Source organism: Carlito syrichta, unplaced genomic scaffold (genome assembly GCF_000164805.1).
Source record: "Carlito syrichta isolate Samal-C Ts95f unplaced genomic scaffold, Tarsius_syrichta-2.0.1 Scaffold303429, whole genome shotgun sequence".
NCBI lineage: Eukaryota > Metazoa > Chordata > Mammalia > Primates > Tarsiidae > Carlito > Carlito syrichta.
Window position 1 is genome coordinate 286259 of NW_007247525.1, and position 13072 is coordinate 299330.

The window sequence follows — 13072 nt, forward strand, 5'->3', positions numbered from 1 at the left end:
CATATTAATATGTAATAGCTTTCTTATTATTACTTTTAAGTAAATATTTTTAAATGTTCCTAGTTTTAATTTCTAGTAGAGTGAATATTAACACATATGATGCATATAATTTAAAGTTGTTTGGGATCCTTGATAATTTTTTAGAAACCTCAAGTGTTCCTGAGACCAAGACATTTGAGAACTGTTACATTAACTATTTAATTCTCATACCAACCCTCTGTAGTAGAATATTATCATCCAACTTTTACAGATGGCAAAACTGAAGCACAGAGGTTAAGTAACTTGCTGAGGGTCACATAGCTAGAGGTAGCAGAGTAAGAATTGGAACCCAGGAAATCTGCACTCTCCACTATTGACTTATTCTTACCTCTATGCTTTTCAGAAATGAAAAGAAAAACCTGGGCCAGGCTTGGTGGCTCAGCCTGTAATCCCAGCACTTTGGGACTGCCTGAGCCCGCGGGTTCGAGACCCGCCTTGGCAACTTGGGGAGGCCTCATCTCTACAATAAATCAAAACAATTAGCCGGCCGTGGTAGTGTGCGCCTGTAGTTCCAGCTACTTGGAAGGCCGAGGCAGAAGGATCACCGTAGCCCAGCAGGTGGAGGCTGCGGCAGCCGGAAGTGGCCACTGCACTCCAGGCTGGGTGACAGAGTAAGACTCCAGCTCAAAATAAAAAAAGAAAAACATGACCTCAGTGGAGCAAACTAACTCTTTTGGGGACATGAGAATACTCGTATGTTCCAGTGACAATGTTCTGAATTGCACTTTGGGTAGGAACCCAAGTGAGTAATACTGTACCCTTTAGCTTCAGGTACCAAGTGAATTGCATTATTTCCAATGGCATGACATTAATATAATAATAGTATGTAATTAGTTACACACATCTAATAATTATGATAATAAATAATTACTGAGTCCTCGCCTCGGACCAGGCACTATTCCAAGTACTTAGCAAGGATTAAGTCATTTAACTCTCAAAACAATCTTAAAAGCTAGGTGTTATTATCTCCCCTTTATAGATGAGGAAACTGAGGCAGAGAGAGGTTACAAAACATAACCAAAGCCACTGTGCTAGTAAATTGCAGAGCTGGATTTCAAGCGAGAGCAGTGAGGCTGCAGAGTCCATCCCCTTAATTATTTCTTTATACTGCTTTCTCATTGCTTAAAAAGAAGCTAATCTCCAAAATGCTGATATTCCAAATACTCAAACCTTAGGATGCATCAGAATCACCCAGAGAGACTATTAAAACACAGATGCCTGGGCTCCAGAGTTTCTGATTCAGTAGGTCTACAGTAGGATTCGAGAACTCGTATTGCCTGTGAGAACCACTGCTATATGATCCAGAAATTCAAGTATCCAACTGAACAGGCAAACCTAAAATAAATGGCAAGAAGTTCACTAGCTACTGGGCGAAGGGGACAATTCAAGTTCTCTAGAGTATTGATACTAGCCGATATGCAAGGTTGCAATTCAAACAAGTTTGTCATTTGGCATGTACTTACACTAAAAAATTACTCATTGTTGATCTGCAACTCAAATTTATTAAAATATCCTATATTTTATTTGCTAAATCTGGCAACTTTACTAATAGGCTACTTTTTTCTCATTCATCATTTAACTGGGCATGGGTGTGGGAGTACTTGTCAATTATTCTGTGTCAGAGCTAATAGTGTTTGTTTTTCAACCAACCACCTTTCTTTATTCTAAAAGAATAATATCAGGTGAAGGAAAATAAATGTGAGAACGAGAACACTGTATTTATGCCTTCTATGCATCAGAAAATTCATTGTTCAGAATATTCCCATTCTCATGGATATTGCATTGAAAAGGCTGCCCTGTTCTTATTTTTTGCCCAGAGGTGACACAAAAATGTTCCTGATAGAGTGGAAGAAATTGGGTTAACAAGTTATTCATCCATCTATCCATCCATACAATATTTATTAACTTCCAGCCAAACTAGACCCCACAGTGAAATGGAAAGATAGTTTTCTGAAATTAACCAGTAAAAAATATGAAGCAAAACTAGATTCAGCCAAAAGGACATTGTAATTAACTCTCCAATTATTATTTCTGTCTCAGTAATGAAAAAATATAGATAGATATGTTATTACCTTAGTAATCTGGGCAACCCGATTGGCGTTATCATCTGTCATTTCCGAGAGGCATTTTGCTATACTGATATACAACTCTAGATCATTTCTCTGGTAAAGAAAAATCCCAAGCATGTCAAAACACAATGTAAAATAAAAAAATCTATGTTCTGATAAATTGTTAGATGAGAATTTAATTTTAAACAAACCAAAACATATAGCCAATTTTTATCGTATTAAAAACATCTTTCCTGTTGCTTGCTATATTTTTTAAGCTGTGCTTTTTTTCTCCTTATCAGATGAATTTTTCACCTCTTTGTAAAACTACAATTCAGGGGTTTGTTGGGGGAGGGGAAGGACTAACGTTAAGTCATTTGATATAAACAGTATGTCTTCCACAGACATTTGGTTAAAAGGCCTCACAGGAAATTTCCCCATACTCAACCTGCTTCTGAGTTTGCTCAAAACTTTGGTTCTAAAGATTCAACCTCAATTTAGATCCTGGAAGCAAACACACTCCTAGCGAAGAATGTGGTTATTTCTTGCTAGCCTTCCCACCCACATTCTTAAAACATATACCTCCCCACTTTGCCAAAAGGGCTTTAAAAAATCCCAAACATAAATTGTCAGGAATGTAAATATTTTTGTTCCTCACCCGAATCTTATTTGGCAGGAGGTCAAAAATTTTCCCAGTAGCTTCACAGAGCAGACTCCAGAGGTAGTAGGCAGGGCTGGGCAGTTTCATGGCCTGGCTCAGACCCTGTAAGGCACTTGGGCATAACTCATGACTGCCAAGTGGTGAAACTGTTTTAAAAACAGCCACCATTAAGTTTTCAGTAAAACTCAGGATCTGTTCATCAGAGATGTGTTTTATCCACAGAGGTGCAGATATCAAGAGATATTTCTTAATATTCAGCTGGAAGTAAAACAGAAGAGGTAAGATGTAAATAGACAAGTCTGGGTTTGCAATGCTCAAGACCTCTGGATCATCACTGTTTGAGGGTAGACCGGGAAAGGAAAGGTTCAGGTTACTTCCTTCACCATTAATTTCCCCACAGCTTCATGGTCCAATGGGCCACCAATGCATGTAATTTTGGCTGCTGCAGTTACTTCTGATCCTGAGTGACTCATATGTGTATATGGTATCTGTCAATCCATCTGTGAACTACTCAACTTAAACCCTGGATCTTTTCAACGATGGGAATAAAATGCTACTTCTGAAAGTACATGACAGTTGCTTTTAAGTTTTCAAAGGTCACTTTCTCTGGCAAGAAAAGCTCTAGAAGATGAAAGTCCCGTTTGCTGGAAATCAACTAAACAGAGCATCTGATATTATAAGTTTCTTCTTCTGAGAAAAAATAAGGAAGCAATAAGAAGAACTGGCATGCTGGGGCCATTTCTGACCAAAGAAAAACCACCAGCTGAGCATGTAGAATTGACAAAAGCACCTTAGAGTTCACAAGAGCCAAGAAGGTGCACAGTTAGTAATAGTTATGTTATGTGACAAAGGCTCTAAGAAAGTGGGCTTCAAAAATTCTTAGAAACATAAGTATAATACTAAAGGGCAGAAAGTCCAAAGAAATAGTCTAAAAAAATTTGAAAATAAAATCAGTAAATTTCAAAAAAGATAAATGTAGTTTCATGAGTTTTCTGAAGAGGTCATATTAAAGAATATACCATCTGAGATCACTTTATATGAAAATGAATTCACAACTTTAATTAGTCAATTAACAAAGATAACAATAAAGAACCATAGTCAAAGACAAATGCAAAGAGTAGCACATATCTAAAAGAGAAATGAAAGGATAACTAAAATCTAAAAAAAATTTCTGGGGTCACAAAACAGGCTATTAAAGATGGGCTTAATTCAAAAGGAAAAATAAACGAACAGAATAGAACTTTGAAATAATCTAAATACAGCACTCCCATTTATTAGCTATGCAAACTTTTCATGACCTCCATTTGCCTCAGTTTATCGACTTGTAAAATGGAAATAATGAAATGTGTCTCTTAGGATTGCAGTAAGCCAGACATAAAATACTTCATATTCCATGATTCCATTCTCAGGAATTTCTAAAACTTATATAAAAGTTAGACGAATATAAAAGTTCTTTAAAAGTAAGCAAAATTACAGAGACAGAAAGCAGATCAGTGGTGCTGCGGGTCTGAAGTTGGGAGTGGGGACTGACTAGAAACAGGCACAATGGAACTTTCCTGGGTGATGGAAGTGTCCTTGGTGATGAGTGAAAAATCTATATAAACATACTAAAACTCAAAATAGGGCAACTTAAAATGGCCCTATTTTAGGCAATGAAATTAAACTCAAAAAACTATTTAAAAAATTGTCCTATCAGGCTTGTAGGTAGATTAATTCTGACGTGTGTAAGCAGTCATTTAGTGCTTGCAGATGTCGGGTAACCAGTAAATGCTCAGTAGGTGGCAGCTAGATGGGAACCACCTGGAGACGACAGGTGGGGTAAGGCTAACAGTTGACAGGAAGGATGCGGACCTCCATGACATCCACTTTCAATGAAAGAAAACTGGAAGGAGTAGAAAAGATTTTAAAAAATAAAAAACAAAGAGAGTGCAGAATAAGGACAAAAGCCATGAGATTGAGGAAATAATAAAAGGGCTTTGCGCTATTCTCAAAGAATAAGAGCCTTTTAGAACAGAAGAATAATAGGCCAAATTATGAAGACACGTCAAAGATGTGAGCATTTAACTTATATTAACCGGTAAACCACTAAGGAATCATGGAATGTGGTTTTCTGTCCTAGTTTGCAAAGCACTCAAAATTATATATCTTTACTAACTTAATATCTTTAAATAAAAGTTCTTGCCCCTTTCTTCTAATCTGCACTTGCCTATACCTAGAAAGTGCTAGCTCCCTCTATCACAAACACCAAGCTGGATCACTTCTTTCTCAACACTTTGCCAAGCTAAATATCCTAGAGGATTTGTTTCACTCTTTCCATTTACAGCCTCCCACCTACATTCTCTGGTGCCTCAAAACTGATGCCTAACATAATCCAATCAAGCCTTTGAGACTCATCTTAATTGCTGCCTCTGGGAATGGGAGGGGTAATATAGGTATGAATCCAGTACATGCAGATTTCTCTTAACACCCACTGAAATGATTGCATGTACCATATAATCAAATAAACCAAGGGTCAAATAACTTCACAATTTTCTAGTTGTATCATCTTGAGACAAATCATTTTAATACTTTTGGTCATCATTTTCCCCTTTTCGTAATAAATTGTAGCTAAAGCATGAATGGTAATGGCTATGGCCGGGTTCTAAGCTATATAATTTTCCAATGTACAGGCCAGTTGCTACCAAGCTCCCAAGTTTTGTAAGATTCCATTTTTCTACTCTTGACATTGAGAACACATCACCCAAGTGAGTATTAATCTCCCCCAAAAGGACCATATCCTCTTGCTGGCCAACACCCTTAGTTACTACATACACTCAGATTGTGAATCAGTGGTGGTGTCACCCATAAGCCCAACAGTGCAGCTGCATTCTGGGATGACTGGGCCTGGGTCACCATAATTTCAAGGCATAGTTGCTGGATCTCTTCACCTGAAATAGAAGAAAGGAAAGAATAAGTCATATAGCTGTTTCTCTTGATTCATTTTTAGGCTTTAGGTTCTCAAATTAAAGCACCTGTTTGTGTGACTTCTGCATGTAATAGAACTCCAGTAAACTAGAAGGTATTTTTTTTTCCTTGAGTCTCTCATGCTGTCGCCCAGGCTGGAGTGCAGTGGCATGCTCACGGCACCCCAGAGTCGACCTGCTGGGCTCAAGCGATCCTTCAGCCTCAGCCTTCCAAGTAGCTGGAACCACAGGCACTTGCTACCACACCTGTCTAATTTATATATATTGTAGAGACGAGGTCTCACCAAGTTGCCCAGGCTGGTCTCGAACCCCTGGGCCCAAGCAATCCTCTCGCCTCGGCCTCCCAAAGTGCTGTGATTACAGGCTTGAGCCATTGCGCCCGGCCTAGAAGGTATTTTAAGTGATCTGTTATGAGGCAAAAGAATGTGTCCAATGGTGTCAAAGTCCTACGTCTCGGGTACAGCAAGGATCTTGAACTAGGTAGGGAAATTTATCTTATGATATCCAGGGAAATCTACATACTCAAACACTATAAAAAAATAAGAAAATGCAACTCAATCTCTGTTTCTCCCCCTCCTCCATGTCGTTTTCAGCACACAGAGAATATATCTAGGTCTGGAATGGCTTAAAGATATAGCCATATTCTCTAGGGATTGAATCTTTTTAGTAGTTAGAGTCCCATCAGCACACTTATTTTCCCGACCAACCAGACATTTTCTTCTTTTTTCTAAGGATTTGACTAAAACACAACCATTTCAACATAGCACACCAAAGTAGAGTTAGGGACAGAGGAACATATTTTTCAAATGAAATCCCTGGAAATCCAGTATGGTGACATCATATCATATACAGGGATTAGGTTCACATGAAAGTACTTATATAAAAAATTGTGAATAGCAAAAATTATCTTTTAAATTACACATAAAGTATAATTTATAAGTTATGTATATCAGATGTAGATAAGCACTCTAAGTGACAGAATTCACATGACAAATATACACATACACATTTTCATAACACTGTTTAAACTGTTCTACCTTCCACACTTGCTCTTTTTTTCTTTTTTAGAGTTGGAACAGGGAGTAAATACATTAAATTTGCACACGGTAACTCCATTCTGTATAAAAGAGGTTGCTGTGGATAAACTGGAAGTGTTGAGATGTGTATTCCCTTTGTCTCTCACCACAAAATAATTGTGGTGGACAGAATAATGGTCCCCAGTAAGGTCCACATCCTAATCCCTGGAACCTGTTAGCTCACATAGCTAGGAAATCTTGCAGATGTGATTAAGCTTAAAGAACGTGAGATGGAGAGATTATCCTGGATTATTTAAGTGGGTCCGTTAATCATGTGAGTCCATAAAGCAGAAAACCTTTCCTTGCTGCAGAGAATCAGATAGATGATGGTGCAGGAAGATCTCAGCCCTCCATTGTTTGCTTTGAAGATGGAGAAAGGGGGCCATGAGTCAGAGAATGTGGGCAACCTCTGCAAGCTAGAAAATAAAAGGAAATGGATTCTCTCCAAGGGCCTCTAGAAAGAAATTGTGCTCTGCTGATACCTTGATCTTAGTCCAATAAGAAACATGCTGAACTTTTGGCCAATACATCTGTGAAGATAATACATTTGTGTTGTTTCAAGCCATCAAGTCTTTGGTAAATTGTTACAGCCACAATAGAAAATGAGTACAGCATCCCATATGGTATTTCCTGAAACCTAGGGCTCTGGAAGTGTAGTCTGGTTTCCAGCTATATGTACCTCAGTCTCAGTCAAGTATTGTTTTTGACAAGTATTGTTTTTGACAAGTGCATTTGGTGTGTTTCTTTACAGCTCTTTCTCCTCAGAGACTCAGTGACTCAGTGAAAGTAACCCAGCCATCCCATCCAAGAATGACAAACTTCAAGATCTGAAAAATCTATTCAGTTACTACCAATTATGACACAGAATCTGTTTTTACTCAGGTCAAATCCTAAGAGCAAAGTCTGAAAAATACCTGATATTTACCAAAGTTTAGCCTCATAAGTGGAGAGAGGAGTGCAGCCCAGTTCACAGGAGGATACTGGTAGCTTTCTCCAACAGTTGCTATGGGTTTCATCACTACTTTAAGAAGGGAAGGAGGCACAGATTCAGGACCTGCAAAAGAAAGGAAAAAAATAGTAATAAAACAACTTCAGAGCATTAGGAAAGTGGAAATGCCAACTTTCTTCTGATTTCAAACAATTTGCTATCATGTCCTCAGCTGTGATTAATCTTTCAATTTTGTGCTCTTAATTTCAAACTTGTTCCCTCTGCTACAAAACCTGTTCTCGCTGTTCTTCTCGTTTTTAATTCAAAAAAACTAATTGACATATAATAATAATACATTTTTATGGGATAGAGATTTCCATATATATGTGCAATGATCAAATCAGGGTAACTAGCAAATCCATCACCTCAACTATTTATCATTTCTGTGCTGAGGACATTCAAATTCTTCTCTTCTAGCTATTTGAAAATAACAACAAATTATTGTTAACTATAGTCACCCTACAGTGCCATAGAAGACTAGAACTCATTCCTCCTATCCAGCTGTAATTTTGTATCCTTTAATCAACCCCTCCCTATTCTCCCATCCTCCTACCCTTCCCAGTCTCTAGTAATCACTATTGCTCCTCTACTTCTACATGAGATCAACTTTTTTAGCTTCCACATATGAGTGAGATGTTTATCTTTCTGTGGTTCATTTATTTCACTTAACATCTTCCAGGCTCATCCATGCTGCTACAAATGACTGGACTTCATTCTTTTTTATTTGTCTCCAATTTTCCCTCTTATTTGGATAAATATATTCCATACTGCTACTTAGCTGTCTTCTACATTCTCCTGTCTTTTTACTCGGTTTTCAAAACTAAGTAACTTACTCTACATTATTGCCTTCTCACTCGCTACCTATTGACTTCCAGCAGGGAGGCAACTACTGCTCACTTGGGTACATTCCCTTGTAAGAATTATAGATATTATCTACTCCTTATGGCTCCTTAGATACTCCTTATCTACAGAATTGGTTGCATTCTGTACCATGGGATTCCCTGCTTTTTTCCTGCTCCTCAACCTGTGTCATGGTGATCACTCTAGAAGTGAGCATCTAAGGGAGTAACAGCTAATCCATAGGTTAACCAGGTACCTATCACAAAGTATCACTATTTAAATATTATATTATCTTTTTAGGGGTGTACATATCATAACTGGAAATTGAAAAACTGAGATATTGGAGCACTTATGAGTGAAAACATACACTGCAGTCAGGCATGGAATAGCCATTAAGGGTCATGTAAAAGTGAAGCTACAAATAAGTCAGAAATAGTGCACTAGAAGAACAAGAAGGAGAAGCAAAATCAGCAGGATCAACATCAGCAGAAGAGAAATTAGCATCAGCAGAAAGAGCCGCAGAATCAGCAAAGAGGAAAGCATCAGCAGCAAAAAAAAAAAAAGCAAGAGGCAGGATCTGCAAACAAAGCACCTGAATCAGAAGATGTTGAAAAACAGGGAATCAGAAGTGCAGGCAGAGTCAGCAAAAGGAAAAACAGCTGCAGAAAGGAGAAACATAGGGAAAAAGGAGAAGCAGAGGCAAAATCAGCAGAAAAAGCAACAAAATCAGCAGATGCTGTAAGAAGGGAGAAGCAGAAGCAAGGGCAGAGTCAACAAAAGTGAAACAGCAGCAGAGAGGAGAAGCAAATGGGAACAGAAGAAGCAGAGGTGAAATCAGCAGATGCCAAAAAAGGGGAAGCAAAACCAGTGCAGAGTAGGCAAAAAGTTAAAACAGCAGCAGAAAGGAGAAGCATACAGGAATAGGAGAAGCAGAAGTGAAATCAGCACATGCTGAAAAAGGGGATGCAAAACCTGGGCAGACAAAGCAAACGTTAAAATAGCAGTAGAAAGGAGAAGCAAATGGGAAAAGGAGAAGCAGGGGCGAAATTAGCAGATGCTAAAAAAGGGGAAGCAAAACCAGGGCAGAGTAGGCAAAAAGTTAAAACAGCAGCAGAAAGGAGAAACATACGGGAAAAAGAGAAGCAGAGGTGAAATCAGCACATGCTGAAAAAGGGGAAGCAAAACCTGTGCAGAGTAAGCAAAAGTTCAAATGGCAGCAGAAAGAAGCATAAGGTTTTCCCCTAAGGAGAAGCATGCAGGAAAAGGAGAAGCAGAGGTGAAATCAGCAGATGCTGAAAGGGGAAGCAAAACTAGGGTAGAGTAAGCAAAAGTTAAAATAGCAACAGAAAGGAGAAACATACAGGAAAAGGAGAAACATACGGGAAAAGGAGAAGTCTATGGGAAAAAGAGAAGCATACAGGAAAAGGAGTAGCAGAGGTGAAATCAGCAGATGCTGTAAAAGGGGAAGCAAATCCAAGCAGAGTAAGCAAAAGTTAAGACAGCAGCAGAAAGGAGAAGCATAGAAGAAAGAAGAAGCAGAGGCAAAATCAGCACACTGAAAAAAGGGAAGTAGAATGAGGGCAGGGTTAGCAGAAGAAAAGCTTCAGAAAGGAGAAACAGGAAAAAGTAGAAGTAAATGCAGAATTAGCAGAAAAACTCACAGAATCAGTAAAAGCAGGAAAAGAGAAGCAAAAGCAAAAATGGTAGACAATAAAAAAGGGAACAGAGTCAGCAAAAGGAAAAACAGTAGCAGAAATGAGAAGCATAGGAGAAAGTAGAAGCATATGCAGTAAAGTTAGCAGGAAAAGTAGAATTAGAAGCTAAAAAAGAAGAAGCAGAGGCAGAACCAACAAAAGGAAAAGCAGCAGCTAAAAAAGGAGTAGCATTAAAAAAAGAAGCATATCAGAATGCGCAAAGCACTTGAATAGACATTTCTTCAAAGATGACACACAAATGTCCAACAAGCATATGAAAAGATGACCAACATCACTAACCTGCAGGAAAATGCAAATCAAAATCACAGTGAGATATCACCTCACACCTAATATGATGGCTACTATAAAAACAACAACAATAAAATACCAGCAAATAATAAGTGCTGATGAAAATAAGGAGAAATCGAAATTCTTATGTACTGTTGATGGGATTGTAAAATGGTACAAACACTATTGAAAGTTCCTCAAAAAGCTATACATTTTTTAGATAAGTAAAAAATTACAAGTTGAACCACCGTATAATTCAGCAATCACACATATGGACATATAGCCAAAAAAAAAAAAAAAAAAAAAGAAAGCAGTTTCTTAAAGAGATATGTGCATACCCACATTCACAGGAGTATTATTCACAATAGCCAAGTGGTAAAAGAAACCCAAATATCCACTGATAGGCGACTGAATAAACAAAATGTGTTATAAACATAACAGGGAATATTATTCAGCCTTATAAAGGAAGAGCATCTTGTTACATGCTACAACATGGATGAAACTTGAGGATATTACATTAACTTAAATAAGACAGCCACAAAAGAACAACTGCTGTATGATTCCACTTATATGAGGTATATAAAGTAATCAAATTCATAGAAAAACAAAATAGAATGTTGGCTGCCAGGGGCTAGGGAGAGGGAGAAAAAGGGTGTTATTGCTTAATGAGTACAGAGTTTTAGTTTTATAAGACAAAAAAGTCCTGGGGTCTATTTCACAACAATGTAAATATACTTAACACTACTGAACTGTATACTTAAAAATGATTAAGAGGGCAAATTATTTTATATGCTTATCATCACAATTTTTTTAAAAGATGATGCACATTCAGAAAAAGCAGCTGAATTTGAAGAGACTAAAAAAAGTAGAAGAAGTGAAAGCAGAGTATTTTCTTTGCCCTGTTTTTGGTTTTTAACTTCTGGTGTTCAAGGAAATCTCTGTCAAACATTAGCCAATCACAAGCTAAAAGAGTAGAGCCTTAACAGACTACACATGACAAGGAATATAGGTCTTACAAATACAGTGTGTTATAAGACATACAAACAACTGTAACCCACAGGAAGAAACAAAGACAAACACTGAGGAGCAGACAGAATCTGATACTCAGAATTATCACATCATAATATTCAAAATGTTCAGTTTTCAAAATTCTAGAGATGGATGGTGATAATAGTTGTATAACAATGTGAATATGCTTAATGTTACAAAATTAAACTTAAAAATGGTTAAAATGGTAAATTTTATGTTATGTATTTCTAACCACAATAATTATTCTAATTCTTAGAATAAAACTGAACTTTGACAGGCATTCAAAAAATGTCCAGTTTTCAACAAAAAAATTATACAGCATGAAAGGAAACAAGAAATTTTGGGCATTTCACAGAATAATTAACAGAAACTGTCCCAAAGGAAGCACAGATATTGGACTTACTAGAGAAAGATTTGAAACAAACTGTCTAAAATATGCTCAAACAGCTGAAGGAAACCATAGACAAATAACAAAAACAAACAAAAAACAAAACAAAACAACAAAAAACAGGAGAATTATACATGGACAAATAGAGAGTACAGTAACTGCAATGAAAAACTCATTGGAGAGTTTAAATAGCAGATTCGAGCAGACAAAAGAAAAAAAATCAGCTCACATAAAGATAGGTAAATTGGAACTATTCAGTCTAAGGAACAGAAAGAAAGAAGGAAAAAAAGAATAGAGCCTAAGGACACCATCAAGCATACCAACACATGCATAATGGGAATGCCAAAAAAGATAGGAGAGAAAAAGAGAAGATATATTTAAAGAAATAACAGCCACCACCTCCCAAATTTGATTAAAAGACACAAATGTATACATTCAAGAAGATCAAGAAACCCTAAGAAAGAAGATAAACGCAAAGAGATGCACAACAAGACAAACTGTAATCAAATTTTCAAAAGACAAAGAGAAAGTCTTAAAAAGCAACAAAGAGAAGTGACTCATCACATCTAGGGTCCTCATTAAGACTAACAGGCCATTCCCCATTAGAAACCATTTAGTCCAGTAAGGAGTGAATGACAATTTAACATTTTTAAAGTGCTTCAAGAAAAAAAAAATCATTCAGAGATGCTATATCCAACAAAACCTATCATTCAATAATTAAGGAGAAATTAAGACATTCCCAGAAAAACAAAGCGGAGCAAGTTTGTCATTCATAGAAATTCCCTAACGGAAGTCCATTAGTCTAAAATAAAAGGACACTAGACAGTAATCTAGACAGCAATTTGAAGCCACAGAAAGAAAGAAAGATAAATTCTGGTAATGGTATTTATATAGGTAAATATAAAAGCCAGTGTTTTGTTTTGTTTTTTTGTAACTCCCTTTTCACTTACTATATAATTTTAAAAGGCAAATGCATAAAACAAAATTATTTATCTATGTTAATGGGCATATAACACATAAACACATAATGGGAGTCAAAAATAACAAAAGGGTAGGGA

The 13072-nt window shown here is 37.0% G+C and overlaps 1 protein-coding gene across 1 annotated transcript in view; it reads right to left on the bottom strand.

Annotated features, from left to right (window-relative positions):
- The window catches only part of FOCAD (focadhesin), a 95453-nt gene that overhangs the window by 10534 nt on the left and 71847 nt on the right, over window positions 1-13072 (bottom strand). Inside the window, exons 17-20 of the mRNA XM_021712614.1 lie at window positions 7713-7841; window positions 5560-5675; window positions 2746-3006; window positions 2112-2201 (exon numbers count right to left, since the gene is read on the bottom strand). Of these exons, the coding sequence (XP_021568289.1) occupies window positions 2112-2201; window positions 2746-3006; window positions 5560-5675; window positions 7713-7841 (596 nt within the window). The remainder of the gene's footprint in view (window positions 1-2111; window positions 2202-2745; window positions 3007-5559; window positions 5676-7712; window positions 7842-13072) is intronic.